The 18,119-nt window shown below is 47.3% G+C and overlaps 1 protein-coding gene across 1 annotated transcript in view; it reads left to right on the top strand.

Annotated features, from left to right (window-relative positions):
• madd (MAP-kinase activating death domain) overlaps window positions 1-18,119 on the top strand; it is a 145,307-nt gene that overhangs the window by 55,799 nt on the left and 71,389 nt on the right. The window contains exons 10-14 of the mRNA XM_072592876.1: window positions 829-985; window positions 10,360-10,463; window positions 11,431-11,624; window positions 12,257-12,513; window positions 14,133-14,272. Coding sequence (XP_072448977.1) covers window positions 829-985; window positions 10,360-10,463; window positions 11,431-11,624; window positions 12,257-12,513; window positions 14,133-14,272 — 852 coding nt within the window. The remainder of the gene's footprint in view (window positions 1-828; window positions 986-10,359; window positions 10,464-11,430; window positions 11,625-12,256; window positions 12,514-14,132; window positions 14,273-18,119) is intronic.

Genomic DNA, 18,119 nt, shown 5'->3' with positions numbered 1-18,119 from the left:
ACCACTTTCAGAGAGGAACAAAAATGTGCTGCTACCATCTGTCACTCTTGGAAAGCCCAAGAGCAGCTCTGTGCTGTTCCCCTGCTCTGAGTGATCAGTCACTGCTGTTGCTTCTAGCTCTGATTGTCACCCCTCCCTCATTCTGAATGCTCCTTGTTTTGTGAACATCACCTCTTCACTCTCAGCTTGAAAATCTCACAGCAGCTCCGGCAGTGTCTGTGGAGAGAGAACCAAAGTTAATGTTTTGAGTCCATTGCCCTTTATTCTGAAAGGTCTGTACCCCTCTCCACAGATGCTGCTGAGCTTTGAGCTTATTTCAGTAGTATTTTGCCCAAGTAAGAATTTGCATTCTTTGAGCATGCCTTGCTACTCAGTAAGATCGTAACTGACCACTCAGTTTAATACGACTCGTAGTTCTGGAATTGGTTGTTGATTTAGGAATAAATTGCAGGTAAGTGAGGCTCGGAATTGAAAGTCACAATCCCTGGAGTTGTCATACTTGGGTGAAGTTTCCAAACTATCTTGGCATGCTTCCGTCCAGTCAACTGCACCTTTTCTCCAACTTTAAACCTGGAGTCTGATTCCAGTCACTGAAGGGGTAAGGGGGATTACTAGTTTAATCCTGGAGTCTGACTCCAGTTACTGAAGGGGTATTGGGGATGGGGGGTTACTGGTTTAATCCTGGAGTCTGACTCCAGTTACTGAAGGGGTATTGGGGGTTACTGGTTTAATCCTGGAGTCTGACTCCAGTTACTGAAAGGAGCAGTCATTCTGATTTAATCCTGATGCTTGTTATAGCTGAACTGATTTTTTTTCCTTTTTATGCAGGCGTGTTTGATCCAGCTCTAATTGGGGACAAGCCCAAGTGGTACGCCCATCAGCTTCAGCCCATTTACTACCGTGTCTATGATAGTAACTCACAGCTTGCCGAGGCCCTCAACATTCCCATCGAGAAGGATGATGGTTCGGAACCCACAGACGACAGGTTCGTGTGAATGACAATGTTAGCTCTTTTATCTCTCCTCACCCTGCTTTTATGTGAAGTCCAACTGAGGAGATTAGATTAGATTAGATTAGATTTTGATTAGATTCCCTACAGTATGGGAACAGGCCCTTCGGCCCAACAAGTCCATACCGACCCTCTGAAGAGTAACCCACCCAGACCCACTCCCCATATTCACCCCTGACTATGGGCAATTTAGCATGACTGATTCACCTGACCTGCACATCTTTGTGACTGTGGGAGGAAACCAGAGCACCCGGAGGCAACCCACGCAGACACGGGGAGACCGTGCAAACTCCACGCAATCGCCCAAGGCAGGAATAGAACCTGGGTCCCTGGTGCTGTGAGCCTTCATCAGCCTGGGTAACCTGCCCAACAATTCTGTTCACACAAAATTCAAAAGCACCTAAAGCTCGACGGGGAGAATGTGGGTAGTCAGCAGGGATGCTGCAGCTGAGGTGACAGTTGAAGATTGATGAGCCCCCCGACAGTCCCCATGCTACACCACTCTGTTCACAGCTGAACACCAGCAACCCTCCTTTCCCAGCATATTCTTTTAATATGTAGTGATCTGTACCTCAGCCTCTTCTCCATAAGATAATATAATCTAAAGTTTATGTCACACAATCCAACATGATGTTTAAGTTTCAAAAATTCTGTCAGGTTTACTTTAGTGATGGGAAGGGATGGGTGTACTTCACCGAGCAAGAGTTACAGCTGGGGGAAGGGAAATTACGATGCAATTAGGAAAGATTTAGGAAGCGTAGAATGGGGAAGGAAACTGCAAGGGGATGAGCACATTAAAAATGTGGAGCTTTTTCAAGGAAAAGCTCCTGTGTGTCCGAGATAAGTGTGTACCTGTCAGGCAGGGAGGAAGATATAGAACACGTGAGCCGTGGTTTACTAAGGAAGTGGAATCCCTTAGTCAAGAAGCAGAAGGCGGCTTATGTTAGGACAAAATGTGAAAACTCAGGGCGCTTGAGGGTTACAAGGAAGTCAGGAAAGACCTAAAAAGAGAGCTCAGAAGAGCCAGGAGGGGACATGAGAAGTTGTTAGCAGATAGGATCAGGGTTAACCCTAAGGCTTTCCATAGGTATGTCAGGAATAAAAGAATGACGAGAGTTATATTAGGGTCAATCAAGGATAATAGTGGGAAGTTGTGTGGGGAGTCAGAGGAGATAGGGGAAGCACTAAATAAATATTTTTCGACAGTGTTCATTATAGAAAATGAAAATGTTGGCGAGGAAGATACAGAGATACTCGCATCTAGACGAGAAGAGATTGAGGTTCACAAGGAAGAGGTATTAGAAATACTGCAGAGTGTGAAAATAGACAAGTCCCCTGGGCCGGATGGGATCTATCCTAGGATCCTCTGGGAAGCCAGGGAGGAGATTGCCGAGCCTTTGGCATTGATCTTCAAATGTCATTTCTACAGGAATAGTGCCTGAGGACTGGAGAATAGCAAATGTGGTTCCCTTGTTCAAAAAGGGTAGTAGAGACAACCCTGGTAATTACAGACCAGTGAGTCTCACTTCAGTTGTGGGTAAAGTGTTGGAAAAGGTTATAAGAGATAGGATTTATTACTATCCAGAAAAGAATAATCCGATCAGGCACAGTGAGCACGGTTTTGTGACGGGTAGATCGTGCCTAACGAATCTTATTGAGTTTTTTGACAAAGTGACCAACCAGGTAGGTGAGAGTAAACCGGTTGATGTGGTGTAAGGCATTCGATAAGGTTCCCCACAGTAGGCTATTATACAAAATGTGGAGGAATGGGATTGTGGGAGACATAGCAGTTTGGATCAGTAATTGGCTTGCTGAAAGAAAACAGAGGGTTGTAGTTGATGAAACATGTTCATCTTGGTGTCCAGTTACTAGCGGCGTACCGCAAGGGTCGGTGTTGGGTCCACTGCTGTTCGTCATTTTTATAAATGACCTGGAAGAGGGCTTAGAAATGTCGGTTGGTAAATTTGCAGACGACACTAACGTCGGTGGAGTTGTGGATAGTGATGAAGGATGTAGTAGGTTGCAGAGAGACATAGAAAGGATGCAGAGCTGGACTGAGAGGTGGCAAATGGAGTTTAATGTAGACAAGTGTGAGGTGATTCACTTTGGCCGGAGTAATCGGAATGCAAAGTACTGGGCTAATGGTAAGATTCTTGGGAGTGCAGATGAGCAGAGAGATCTTGGTGTCCATGTACACAGATCCCAGATTAACAGGGTTGTTTAGAAGGCATACAGTGTTTTGGCCTTTTGTTAATAGAGGGATTGAGTTCCTGAACCAGGAGGTTATGCTGCAGCTGTACAAAGCTCGGGTACGGCCACACTTGGAGTATTATGTACTGTTCTGGTCACCGCATTATAAGAAGGATGTGGAAGCTTTGGGAAGGGTGCAGAGGAGATTTACTAGGATGTTTCCTGGTATGGAAGGAATGCCTTCCGAGGAAAGGCTGAGGGCCTTGAGGCTGTTCTCATTAGAGAGAAAAAGGTTGGGAGGTGATTTAATAGAGACATACAAGATAATCAGAGGGTTAGATAGGGTGGACAGGGAGAACCTTTTTCCAAGTATGGGGATGGCAAACACAAGGGGACACAACTCTAAAGTGAGGGGGGATAGGTATAAGACTGATGTCAGAGGTAGTTTCTTTACTCAGAGAGTAGTAAGGGTATGGAATGCTTTGCCTGCAATGGTATTAGATTCGCCAAGTTTAAGTGCATTTAAGTCATCATTGGACAGGCATATGGACGTACATGGAATAGTGTAGGTGGGATGGGTTTCAGATTAGTATGACAGGGCGGCGCAACATCGAGGGTCAAAGGGTCTGTACTGCGCTGTAATGTTCTATGTTCTAATTGACCAGTTACTGTTAGCCCTGTAGTCTTCCATTCTCCAATTCATAGTCGAAAAATGGGGGGGGGGGGGGGGGGGGGGGGGGGGCGTGGTGGGCAGAGGGGAGTGGTCCTTCACATAACTTTAAATGAAGCATGGTTTCCCATAGAATTTAGTGCTAAATCCAGTGACAGTTTTTGTTCAGAAAAGTCCACGTGCAGGTTGAATTGTACATGTACAGCACTGTGAATTCCTACCTGAAATAACACTCAAAACAAGGTAAATGAACATAAAAGACATGATGCCGGTGTTGGACTGGGGTGTACACAGTTAAAAATCTCACAACACCAGGTTACAGTCCAACAGGTTTATTGGAAACACGAGCTTTCGGAGCGACACTCCTTCATCAGGTGGTAGTGGAGGGCTCAATCCTAACGCAGAATTTATAGCAAAAATTTACAGTGTGATGTAACTGAAATTATACGTTGAAAAATTAATTGTCTGTTAAGCCTTTCATCTGTTAGAATACAGTGATAGCTTCACTTCTTTCATGTGTAAATCACAAAACCTTTTTTTTAAAAAAGTTGCATTCTCAGGTTAGCTGTTAACAATGGTGATAGCTAGACAATATGTTGAAGGTGTTGGTCCTGTGTTCTCTGTCTATGCCATGATGTTTAGATTGATCCTAATCTAAAAAGTGAGATAACGGAGTTTTACATAAATTCAACAAGTTTTTGAGCTCAGAGTTCTACATGAATGTCTGCAGTTTTTGAGCAAAGTACGATGTAACCCTGAAAGTACAAATTCACCCCACAAAATATATGTGTGCATGTGGGTCTTTGTCTGTCTGTGTGTGTGACTGTCTGAGTGGGGGGTTGTGAGTGTGAGAAAGTGTATGTATATGTGTGTGTGTGTGTGTGTGTGTGTGTTTGTGTAGTGACTGCAGAGTGTCTTAAATCTGTGAGGGGGTGCATGTGTGAGTGTGTGGGTGTCTGTGTGTATATGAGTGTGTGTGTGTATAGGAGTATCTGTGTGTATGTATAGTGCAATGGTGGTCACCTGTAATGTGACATGAACCCAAGTCCCGGTTGAAGCCCTCCCTATGGGTACCGAACTCAGCTATCAGCCCTTGCTTGGCCACTTTCCTCTGCTGCCTGTCCCGAAGTCCACCTTGGAGGATGGTCACCTGAAGGTCCGAGGCTGAATGTTTACACTGATAAGTGAAATAACTTTGAAATAAACTAATTTAAAATAAAAAGGAATGGAATATCAGCGTAATTACCAGCACTAGAAATGCTAAAACTCAACTCAGTTGAAGCTTTAAGCTGGCTCTCTCTAGTGGCAAACATTAGTTAGTGGAGGCTGAACTATCTGCACCACCAGCTTTTGCCAGTAGGTGGAGCCGAGGCCTTCAATGTGCGTTAAGAATGGCATGCAGAATAGAAAGGGAACGTGAGGACACAAGGTGGGAATAGGAGCTGAGGGGTGATTGGAGGCAGTAGAGAGAGACTGAGTACAGGCACAGGAACTGGTAAAAGGTTAAGGAAACTGAGTGCAGGCATGGAATAATGTGGGGGGAGAAATGTCTTGAGAGCAGGCAGTAGGTCTATACCAAGCAATGCTGGAAAAGCGTAGCAGGTCTGGCATCATCCAAGGAGCCCTTCTTCAGGAATGAGGAGGGTGTGCCAAGCAGGCTAAGATAAAAGGTAGGGAGGAGGGACTTGGGGGAGGGGCGTTGGGAATGCGATAGGTGGAAGGAGGTTAAGGTGAGGGTGATAGGCCGGAGTGGGGGTGGGGGCGGAGAGGTCGTGAAGAAGATTGCAGGTCAAGAAGGTGGTGCTGAGTTCGAGGGTTGGGACTGAGACAAGGTGGAGGGAGGGGAAATGAGGAAACTGGAGAAATCTGAGTTCATCCCTTGTGGTTGGAGGGTTCCTAGGCGGAAGGTGAGGCGCTCTTCCTCCAGACGTCGTGTTGCCATGGTCTGGTGATGGAGAAGTCCAAGGACCTGCATGTCCTTGGCGGAGTGGGAGGGGGGGTTAAAGTGTTCAGCCACGGGGTGGTTGGGTTGGTTGGTGACACCTCTGGGACACCCGCACCAACCAACCCAACCACCCTGTGGCTGAACACTTTAACCCCCCCTCCCACTCCGCCAAGGACATGCAGGTCCTTGGACTTCTCCATCACCAGACCATGGCAACACGACGTCTGGAGGAAGAGCGCCTCACCTTCCGCCTAGGAACCCTCCAACCACAAGGGATGAACTCAGATTTCTCCAGTTTCCTCATTTCCCCTCCCTCCACCTTGTCTCAGTCCCAACCCTCGAACTCAGCACCACCTTCTTGACCTGCAATCTTCTTCACGACCTCTCCGCCCCCACCCCCACTCCGGCCTATCACCCTCACCTTAACCTCCTTCCACCTATCGCATTCCCAACGCCCCTCCCCCAAGTCCCTCCTCCCTACCTTTTATCTTAGCCTGCTTGGCACACCTTCCTCATTCCTGAAGAAGGGCTTATGCCCGAAATGTCGATTCTCCTGTTCCTTGGATGCTGCCTGACCTGCTGCACTTTTCCAGCAACGCATTTTTCAGCTCTGATCGCCAGCATCTGCAGTCCTCACTTTCTCTTGCATCAAGCAATGCAATGTCATACAAATGTATTGTCATTATTTTGTTGGTAACATAGAAGCAGCATTTTAACTGTCAATGTTATCCGTTGACTTATTGTACAGAGAAAACTAAAAATGGTGTTCGAAATCAGAGGCAAAAACAGAAAATGCTTGGAAAACTCAGTGGGTTCTGCAGCATCAGTGGAGGGAATGCAGGGTTAATGTCATGCATACAGTGACCTTTGTTCAGAACTGATTGTAGCTAGGCCCTAAAATTGTTGAACTCGATATTGAGTCTGGAGGCTGCAGAGGGACAATGTTACAGTGAAACAGAAATTTTTAAATGAATTTTTTTGGGCTAGAGAGCTGATTCTGGGTGATGGGTGGACTGGACTCACAGCGATTGAGCTAGGATCTGCATGACAGAATCTTGGATGAACTGTTGACATTGTGACCTCTGTTGACCTGGGCTCAGCAGGTCTGACTATCGATTTTCCAGTTAGGGGTGACCTTTTGTCTTCATTCTCTTTGGCTCTGTTGTTTTTTTGAAATGCTATTTCCTCATTGGCTCTCCCTGGCCAAGAAAATATGATCTGAAGCGTTAAGTGACTCCTCTTTCTCCAAAGATGCTGCCTGGTATGTCCAGCTGGATCAGAATGACCTTGCTTTGCATGCCTCTGTGCTGCTGACTCCCATGTTTCCCTCATAACAGTGAGGGCACGGTGGAGGGAGGGGGGTGGTGGTGGTGCTGTGCGACTATGAACGTGGCAGGTTGAGGGATCCAGGAAGGAGTGTTGATGGAGTCTCAGCCCTTGAGCTTATCCAACAGGTCTATGAATCTTGCTCCCTATGTGGATGAGAGTTGGGCTGTGGGGAGGATGAGCAAACTGACCATAGTAACGTGATACAGCCAATCAGTAGGGGGTAGAAAAGAGAATTGATGTAACTGAGATAGTATAGTTAGAGGAATAAACACAGTTCATCATTGCCAGGATCGAGAGTTAGCAAGCTGCATGGGCAGAATATTCCATCTGGACTCCAGAGGAACTTTCTTGTAATTCATTCACATGATGAGGGTGTAACTGACTAAGCCAGCATTTATTGCACCCCTAAATGCCCATGAAGAAGCAGCCATATTATTCTGGGTGTGGAGTCGCATGTAGGTCAGATCATGTAAGGTTGGCAGTTTCCTTTGGATTCGTGAACCAATGGGTTTCTCAGATGATTGACAATGACTTCATAGTCACCATTAAAATCTTAATTCCAGACTTTCATTGAATTCAAACTCCACCATCTGTTGTGGGTTTCGAACCTGGGTCCTCAGACATTATTTGGGTCTCTGGATTAGCAGTCTGATAATAACCTGATCTTACCGCTAAATTGGAGCGGGAGGGGAAAGTTCTAGTTGTCGTAGTCCGAGTAGTTAGAAAGAGCAAAGGGGTTCAGCTGAGGGAACATGGGGCTAAACTATGAAACCGAACCAAAAAAGTGGTAGTCTCCAGATTACTACCTGAGCCATGAGAAGATTGATGCAGCATGAGCAAGAAAGATTGACTGGAAGATTGTGGGAGAATTAGGTTCAAAGCCATGGAACATTGGCACCAGGACTGGGGAAAGAGGGAGCTGTTCTGTTGGGACGGGTTCCACCTGAATCATGCTGGGACCAGGGTGCTGGCAAATCGCTGTGTACAGAGTTTTAAACTAAACTGGGGAGTGGGTTCAGTTGCATAGAAAAAAATTTAAAAGTGGGGAGGGCTCAGCAGATGTTGTTATTAACATTACAACAAATAGGACAGTGTGGGGAAAGGGTCAGGAATCTCACTTCAGGCACAGCAGATCAGTAGATAATTATGGGAAGGGGTTGGCCACAGGGCAGTGGGGTGGTTTGGTGTGTGTCCCAGAGGTGTTCCCTGCAGCGTTGCATGAGTTTCTTCAGTGTAAAACCTGCACCCCCACCCCCAACCGTCCACTAACCAAGACCCCAAAGGATCCTTCCACATCCAGCAGAGATTTTTCTGCGCACCCAAACGCCTCTGTGTCCATTGGTCCTGATATGGCCTCCTCTACATCGGGGAGACAGGAAACTAACTTGCTGAGTGTTTCAGGGAACATCTCTGGGACACATGCACCAAACAATCCCACCACCCTGTGGCCGACCACTTTAACTCTCCCTCCCACTCCGCCAAGGACATGCAAGTCCTGGCTCTCCTCCACCGCCAAATCCAAACCACCCGACACAGTGGGCGGCACAGTGGCACAGTGGTTAGCACTGCTGCCTCACAGTGCCAGAGACCCGGGTTCAATTCCTGCCTCGGGCGACTGACTGTGTGGAGTTTGCAGATTCTCCCCGTGTCTGTGTGGGTTTCCTCCGGGTGCTCCGGTTTCCTCCCACAGTCCAAAGATGTGCAGGTTAGGTGAATTGGCCATGCTAAATTGCCCGTAGTGTTAGGTGAAGGGGTAAACGTAGGGGAATGGGTCTGGGTGAGTTGCGCTTCGGCAGGTCGGTGTGGACTTGTTGGGCTGAAGGGCCTGTTTCCATACTGTAAGTAATCTAATCTAATCTAAAAAAAACCTGGAGGAAAAACGCCCTATCTTCCATCTTGGGACCTTCAAACCACATGGCATCAATATCGATTTCGCGAGTGTCCTCATCCTCCCTCCCCCCACTTCATTCCAGATCCGACTCTCCAGCTTGGCATCACCCTCTTGAACTGTCCTACCTGTCCGTTTTCCTTCCCACCTCTCCGACCTATCTCTATTAACGCCCACCTGCATCTACTTATGGCCTTCCCAGCTACCTTATTCCGCCCACCCCCCCCCCACCCCCATTCATCTCTCAGCCCCCTTTGCCCTCCACCTTCCTGATGAAGGGCTTCTGCCTGAAACGTCAACAGTCCAACTCCTTGGATGCTTCCTGACCGTCATGCTTTTCACCTATGGATAGAGGCCTGGCTGACTGGCAGAAGGCAGGCTGTGTGGATAAAAGTGACTAGTGGAGTTCCATGGGGGTATGCATTAGGATCGTTACTATTCACGTTATACATTAATGATCTGGGTGAAGCACTGACAGCATTGTTGCTAAGTTTGCAGATGACACAAAGGTGTAGGAAAGGTATTGTTAAGGAAGCAGGAAGGCTGCAAAAGGTCTTGCTCAGACTGGGAGAGTGGGCAAAGAAGGAGCAGTGTTGGAAAGTGTAAGATTTTGGTAGGAAGAATAGAGGCATAGACCATTTTCTAAATGGGAAATGGCTTTGGGAATCTGAAGCACAAAGGGACTTGGGAGAATTAGTTCACAATTCTCAAGGTGAACATGCAGGTACATTCAGCTCAAGAAGACTGCGGTGCAAGAACAAGGCTATATAAGGCTCTGAACGGACAGTGTTTTGATGCCATATCTAATGACAATGTGCTGATATTGGAGGGGCTTCAGAGAATGTTTACAGGAATAATCTCCAGGATGAAGGGTTTGTCATACGAGGGGCGATTGAGGACTCTGGGTTTATACTCGACATAGTTCAGCAGGACGGTGGTGGGCAGGGCGTGTCACTGAAATTTAGAGAATACTGAGAGGCCTGATTAGAGTGGGCATGGAGATGAGGTTTCCACTAGGAGGAGAGACCTGGATCCAAGGGCACATCCTCCGAGTAAAGGGCTAACCTTTTAGACCTGAGATGGGGAGGAATCCCTTCACCCTGAGGCTGGTGAATCTGTGGAGCTGATTGTACGGAAGGCTGTGCAGGCCAAGGCATTGAGTGGATTTTCAGGCAGAGAGGTTCTTGAGTCCTCAGGAGATCAAGAGTAACCTGCCAGGAGGAAGGGCTTAGGATGCATATCAGCCATGATTGAATGGTGCCTCAAACTCAATGGGCTGAGTGGCCGAATTCTGCTTGTCCACCTTACGGTTTTATGGTCTCTTCCAGTGGCAGTGACAGCGTGGAGTATAATGACTCCAGCTCTTCATACTCCTCCCTGGGTGACTTTGTGAGTGAGATGATGAAGTGCGACATCAAAGGAGACACACCCAGTAAGTATCCAGTGTCACTATGTTAATGGGATAAGCGAGCCCTCTGCTCCACTGTTACTTTGGAGCTGCATCCCTGTCGTGGGCTGTGCAAGCACTGTGTTGGTGTCTTCCTAATCACAAGCATACGGTGCTCAGAGAGGTAGCATGCTGCAGGAATTAGAGAGGGGCAGTTGTAAGGTTCCTGATGTGATAATCGAAAGCCAAGACTATTGCTACATTGACACAGATTCAAGTCCAACAACAGCAGCGGGGAGAAATTGAGTTGATGTAACTGAGAAGTGTGGAATTAAAGCCAATCTCAGGGACTGGTGAGTGTGAAATGAGTGGATCATTCTGAAATCCTTTCTGGTTCACTAATGCTCTTTACGGAAGGAAACTTGCTGTCCTTACCTGGTCTGTCTGGTAGGCCCAGCTGACGAGGTTGGCTCTTAGCTGTGAATGGGCCAAAGGTGGAACGCATAGGATCAGCAGCAAGACGTGTGTCCCCAGCATGGTCAGTGTGACTCCTGCGGTCGGTCAGTGTGACTCCCGCGGTCGGTCGGTCAGTGCGGCTCCCGCGGTCGGTCGGTCAGTGTGACTCCTGCGGTCAGTCAGTGCGGCTCCCGCGGTCGGTCGGTCAGTGTGACTCCTGCGGTCAGTCAGTCAGTGCGACTCCCGTGGTCAGTCGATAGGTCAGTGCGGCTCCCATGGTCGGTCGGGCGGTCAGTCAGTGTGACTCCCGCGGTCAGTCAATGCGGCTCCCATGGTCGGTCAGTCAGTGCGGCTCCCATGGTCGGTCGGTCGGTCAGTCAGTGTGACTCCCGCGGTCGGTCGGTCAGTGCGACTCCCGTAGTCAGTCAGTCAGTCGGTTGGTGCGGCTCCCGTGGTCGGTCAGTCAGTGCGACTCCCGTGGTCGGTCAGTGTGAGAGCCAGCTATTGTGTTCTCTGTGTGCCTGGGCTGTGCTTGAACGTACTGCTGTCATTACAGATGTTGACCCTCCCAGCCATGCTGCTCTTGGTGATCCGAGCGAGATTGAGTTCCAGGGATTTCAAAAATATCGAGAGGATCTGGATGACCAGGGGCCGGACAGTGAGAATTCCTTGGACAACAATCCTCCCCGCTCCAGCTCAAGTACGACAGCCAGCAGCAGTCCCAGCACAGTCATACAGGGCACCAACCACGTAGGTTCACGTCAAGGTGACAATGTTCCTTTGCTCTCCCTGAATCCAGTGCCCTTGCTGTCTCACTGTTCAGCTGCCAGTCCTTGTCACTTGGGTGCTGTCTGTCACTTATTCTCTGTTCCTTTGCCAGGCACTGTCCCAGTCAAACCTCCTCCCATAAAGCCTCAATGATTGCCCTCATCATTCCTGTAGTGTCCAACCCTTCACCATCACCTCTGCCTGTGGTATCCTCACGCTCAAATCTCCTGTGGTGATGGTCGAGATTAGAGTGGTGCTGGAAAAGCCCAGCATGTCAGGCAGCATCCAAGGAGCAGGAAAACCGATGTTTCGGGCAGAAGCCCTTCATCAGGAATCCCCCATGGTGGTCCCGACCACCAGCATCCCCCCCCCCCCGCCCCCATCCAGTAGTGAACCATCTCACTCTGCCCCAGGAGCTGGCTATTGGTTTGCCTCTTGGCGGGGGTTGGGTAGGCGGCCTGTGTCCGTTGGTGGTCCTCGGGACGTTTGTGGTGGCGCGGGTGTGAGGAGAGGGAAAGCTGGTGGGGTGGCAGTCACTCCCCTGTCTGGGCTGGGCTGGGCTGGGCTGGGCTGGGCTGGAGCTGTCACTGACCGCCACTCCTTGGGCCTAGCAGGAGTCGATCGACTCGACGGAGGCGGAGGAGAAAACGCTGACTTTCCACAACCACATCTCGGCGGCGTCCATTCAGGCCTTCGCCAAAGCCAGCCTCGAGAGGCGGGAGAATAATGGGATGGCGGAGGTGCCGGTCCGCCAGCGAGACTATGAGAACCCGTACTTTGAACCTCAGTACGGCTTCCCCACAGAGGATGAGGATGATGACCAGGGAGAGAGCTACACACCACACTTTGTTCAGAACGTGAATGACAACCGGTGAGATTTCAGGCTGACGATTGAAACCTCTTCCCAATGCCCCCCTTTTAATCTGCCTGGGGTGGCTGCATGACTACACTCGGGGCATGAAGGCAAACATCTGCAGCTTTTGTATTCACCTGGACCAATGTTCCCAACAGTTAATGCAGCAGATCAGGAAGGTAGCATGGTCGAGACAGTGCCTCTGGGTGAGGGTCTATGTGGAGGGTGGTGTTTGGGTATTGGCTGCCTCTCTGGGTGAGGGAGGATCGGGGAGCCATGGGGACACCTTGGAGCATGGGAAAGGGGGGTGTGTGAGAGAGAGCCAGCCCCAGCACTGGGTGAGGGTGAGGGTCATGACCAGGTGCTGAGGGGGGGTTAAGGGTGAGAACAAGGGTTACACCTGGACACGGAGGGAGTGAGGGCTAAGGGTCATGTCTAGGTTCTCGGAGGGTGGTGGGGGGAAAGTGATGGTCACGCTCAGATGCTGGGAGGGTGTGAGGGTGAAGCCCGAGCATGGTGACTGAGTGGGGAAGATACCCGAGGAGCTGGTGTTGGTGTACTGGCAGCAAATAGGCTTGGGGACCATGACCATGATGTAGCCTGTGATTTTGTACTGTCCTGGGCAGTATAAAGGTGACAAAGGGACAAACTTAACAGGGCTTTCCCATGTAGTCTGACCAAACTGCAGCTTTTTAACATACTGCGATGACCTTGGTTTGATTAGCCACAAACTGTTTTCATTGGAGAAAAGAAGGTTTAGGGGTGACTTGATAGAGGTGTACAAGATGATTAGGGGTTTAGATAGGGTTGACCATGAGAACCTTTTTCCAGGTATGGAGTCAGCTATTACAAGGGGGCATAGCTTTAAGTTAAGGGGTGGTAGGTATAGGACAGATGTTAGGGGTAGGTTCTTTACTCAGCGAGTCGTGAGTTCATGGAATGCCCTGCCAGTAGCAGTGGTGGACTCTCCCTCTTTATGGGCATTTAAACGGGCATTGGATAGGCATATGGAGGATAGTGGGCTAGTGTAGGTTAGGTGGCTTGGATCGGCGCAACATCGAGGGCCAAAGGGCCTGTACTGTGCTGTATTTTTCTAAACTGGTGTATTGATTGGATCCTAAAAGAACCTGCCTCAGGTTAATGGATAATGGACAATGTTGGATAATGTCACTGAACCAAAAATGCAGAATCTGAGGCTAGTATTCTTGAGACAGGAAATGGCAGATGGTGAAATCAGATTTATTTTTTAAAATCTGAAATGAAGAGCAACCATGTAACTATTATCAATTGTCACTTTAGAATAAAAAGCTTCTAGTTCAGTGTCCTTCAGGAAAGGAAATCTCCCAACCTTGCCTGGTCTGGCCTACATGTGACTCCTGACTCTCAGTAATGTGGTTGACTCTGAACTGCCCTCTAGGCAATTAGATATGGGCAATAAGTGCTGGCCAAGCCAGTGAAATGCAGATCCTATCTATGAATATCAAAAAACGACCTACCATTACTTACAGAAGACCTCAATGAGCTCTATGTGGAATTCAGCTGCTAATTTCAGAAAGTATGTGGAGAGGATGGTAGTGTTGTGAAGGAAATGTGTCAGTAATGATGCTACGTGTTCACATTGGTTTCCAATGTTCCAGGCCACACAAGCTGCTCCGTCCCAACAGTCTGAGGCTCCCGAGTGACTCTGAAGCAGAATCAGACTCACGAGCGAGTTCACCAAACTCCACTGTCTCCAATAACAGCAGTGAGGGGTTCGGAGGATTCATGTCATTTGCCAGTAAGTATTAAACACAGACTGTGTGTGACTGTGTTATTAGAGAATCTGTGTTAAACATGGACTGTGCGTGACTGTGTTATTAGAGAATCAGTGTTAAACACGAGCAGTGCGTGACTGTGATACTAGAGGATCAGCATTAAACATGGACTGTGTGTGACTGTGTTATTAGAGAATCACCGTTAAACACAGACTGTGAGACTGTTATTAGAGAATCTGTGTTAAACATGGACTGTGCGTGACTGGGTTATTAGAGAATCAGCGTTAAACACGGACTGTGTGTGGCTATGTTATTAGAGAATCAGTGTTAAACACTGACTGCATGTGATTGTGCTATTAGAGAATCGGCGTTAAACACCGACTGTGTGTGACTGTGGTATTAGAGCAGTCAGCATTAAACTTGGACTGTTTGACTGTGATACTAGAGGATCAGCATTAAACACAGATTGTGTGTGACTGTTATTAGAGAATCAGTGTTAAACATGGACAGTGCGTGACTGTTATAAGAGAATCAGCATTAAACACGGACTGTGTGTGACTGTGCTATTAGAAAATCAATGTTAAACACGGACTGTGTGTGATTGTGATACTAGAGAATCAGTGTTAAACACGGACTGTGTGTGACTGTGATACTAGAGATTGTGTTAAACACAGACTGTGTGGCACTGTGTTATTGGAGAATCAGTATTAAACACCTACTGGGTGTGACTGTGTTATTAGAGAATCCGTGTTAAGCACAGACTGTGCGTGATTGTGTTACTAGAGCATCCGTGTTAAACAAGGACTGTGTGTGACTAAGTTATTAGAGAATCAGTGTTAAACACGGACTATTTGTGACTGTGATACTAGGGAATCAGCGTTAAACATGGACTGTGTGTGATTGTTATTAGAGCAATGTGTGTTAAACACGGACTCTGTGTGACTATGTTATTTGAGCAATATTTGACACTGCCTTTGTGTGACTCTTCTGATATTAGAGCGGTCATTGTTAATCACAGATCGTGTGTGTCTCATCGATTCATACAGTGTAGAAACAGCGATTCAGCCCATTAAGTCTTACTGACATCATTACCACTAAATGTGGGCTCGTCCCAATTTCCTAAATGTTATGATATTTGCAGTAAATATGCAAATATTTTTAAAGGTTGTAAGGTTTCTGGCTTCCACCACCTTCACAGGCAGTGCATTCCCTATTCCCACCACATGCTGAGTGAAAAGGTTTTTTCCCCCAAATCTCCTTTTAACCTGCTGCCCCTGACCCTAAAACAGTGTCCTCTCATGACTGCCCCCTCTTCTCAGTGGAAGAGTTGCTCTCTGTTCACCCTGTCCATACCCTCATGATCTTATATGCCTTAATCATATCCCTGCTCAGTCCTCTCTGCTCGAAAGAAGGCAATCCAAGCCTGACTAGTCTCTCCTTATAGCTCAGTTTCTCCATCCCAGGCAACATCCTGGTGAACCTCCTCTGTGTCCCCTCTGACGTTATCACATTCTTCCTGTTGTGAGGTGACCAGAACTGCACAAAGTACTTGTGTTGTAACCAATGCTCTGTATAATGCCAACATTCTCTTATACTCTGTGCCATGACTGAGGGCAAGTGTCCCATATGCTGTCTTAACTATACTATTCACATGCTCTGCTGAGTTCAGGGATCTTTGAATAATTACCCCAAGATCTCTGTGTGCCTCTGTAAAATCCAGTGCCCTGCCATTCATTAAATACTCCTTCATGTTGTTTCTTCCAAAGCGCATCACCTTGCATTTATCAGGGTTAAACACCCTCTGTCTTTGGTCTGCCCATCTATATCTTCCTGTAGCCCTTAACAATCATCTTAGCTATTAACCACTCCACCAGACTTGGTGTCATCTGCAAATTTGTTTAAAACACTCGTCACATTTTCAACTATATCATATATCTATATAACAACATCCCAGAACTGATTCTTGTGGTAAACCACTGGATACTGGCCTCCAGTCACTCGAACACCTTCTACCACGACCCTTTGTGTCCTATGACCAAGCCAGTTTCTGATCCATCTCGCCAGCTTTCCTTTAACTCCATGTACTTTCACCTTCTCATGTGGGACCTTGTCAAAAGTTTTGCTAAAATCCATATAAACTACATCAATGTGAACTTCCCTCATCCACACACTTCTTCACGTTTTCAAAACAGTCTCACGTATTTGTTAGGCCTGACTTCCCCTTGACATAGCCATGCTGACTAACCCGAATGAATTCATTCCTTTCCAAATGGCTATTAATTTGCTCCTTCAGAATTGTTTCCAATAGTTTCCGTACCACTGATGTGATACTGCACCAGTCTGTATCCATCTCTAGCACCCCTCTTAGAAAGTGAGACCACATTAGCTGCTCTCCGGTCCTCCGGCACATCCCCTGCGGCCAGAGAAGAATTAAAAGTTTGTGTCAGAACCCCTGCAATTTCCTGTCTCACCTTCCTCAGCTTGGGATGCAATTCATCTGGGCCAGTAGATTTGTCTGTTTTTAAGCTCGATGGGGCCTTCGGTACCTCAAGTTCCTGTGTCAAACTGTGCAAGTTCCTCGTAGTCCCTTTTCCTGAATTCCATACCAACATTCTCCTTTTCCAGAGTGAAGACCAAAGAGAAGCATCATTCAATACCTTTCCGACATCCTGCGACTTCACACATAGGTTGCTAATGGGCCCTACTCTTCCCCAAAAGACTTGACATGAGAGCAGTGTTAAACACAGACAGTGTGTGACTGTGATGTTATTGCAAAAAGTGTTGAATATCAATTGTATGTGACAGTAATATGTAAAAAGGACTGTTGAGATTAGAGAAGGGGTAGCTGCAGAGTATATCCCAGTCAGCCAATTTTGAATGGTTGTAAGTGAAGCTAATTTTACACACACTTCATAGTCATTGATTTGCACAAGTATGGATTATAAGTAAATGCGAACCTAAAAATGACAGTTCTGTGACTTGAAGGGCCAGATGTGTATTTCCATTTCATGCTGACCATTCATTTGTAATTTAAGTAGAAATGTATGGTTAATAGAATGTATTGTTCTATGAATCTATTTGGAATTGCTACATACAGATTGTGATTATTGGGAATGTTGCACAGAGTTCTCTGATCCTGATGGTAGAAGTGGATGAGAAATATGTTCAGAATTAGACCATTCAACCCTTGGCCCTGCTTCCTCCTTTCAACAAGATCATGGCTTAACAGCTACATTGACTCACTGTCCCATCTCACCTTGTGCTTGATAATCGATTATTCTCCTCCTTGATTATCCCCAGCATTTGGTCATCACCTCTTTCTGTAGTGAGTAGTGAATTCTCCTGGGCCACCTCAAAATGGCAAAATACTTGTCCAACTGCTATGTCCGTTCCTTCTGGATTCCTCAGGCTGGAGAAGAATCCTCTCAGCAACTGTCAGGTCAGGCTCTCTCAGGTTTTTAAACATTTCAATGAGTTTATTTCTCAGTCTTGGAAATTTGAGAGGATTGACTGCACCTGTCTTTGTCTTAGTGGATACCTGACCAATGTTGGGTTGTCCAACCTTTCTACGGGGTAGCCACATTTCACTCTTGTTCGAGCCAGTGAGCAAATAGTAGACAGCTGAGGTTTGCCGTATTGGTCGACGTGAATTCGAGAGGCACAAATACGTCAAGAACTTGAATGAGTCATGAATGGAAGTGACCGTTAAAAAGTGCTGAGAAGGAGACCTAACTCATAAAAAGCTTACCTCTTGTCTTAAAGAGGCAGAACTAGAGAGTGACAGATTGGGTCCCACGTACTGATCAAGGAAGGGACTGGAGACCAGGGCTGAGCTGAGCACCTGGGTTTAAACTTTCACCGTTCTTCCGG

Source organism: Chiloscyllium punctatum, chromosome 22, assembly GCF_047496795.1.
Source record: "Chiloscyllium punctatum isolate Juve2018m chromosome 22, sChiPun1.3, whole genome shotgun sequence".
NCBI classification, from domain to species: Eukaryota; Metazoa; Chordata; class Chondrichthyes; order Orectolobiformes; family Hemiscylliidae; genus Chiloscyllium; species Chiloscyllium punctatum.
The sequence above is the reverse complement of the archived record's forward strand: the minus strand, read 5'-3'. Positions and strand labels throughout refer to the sequence as shown.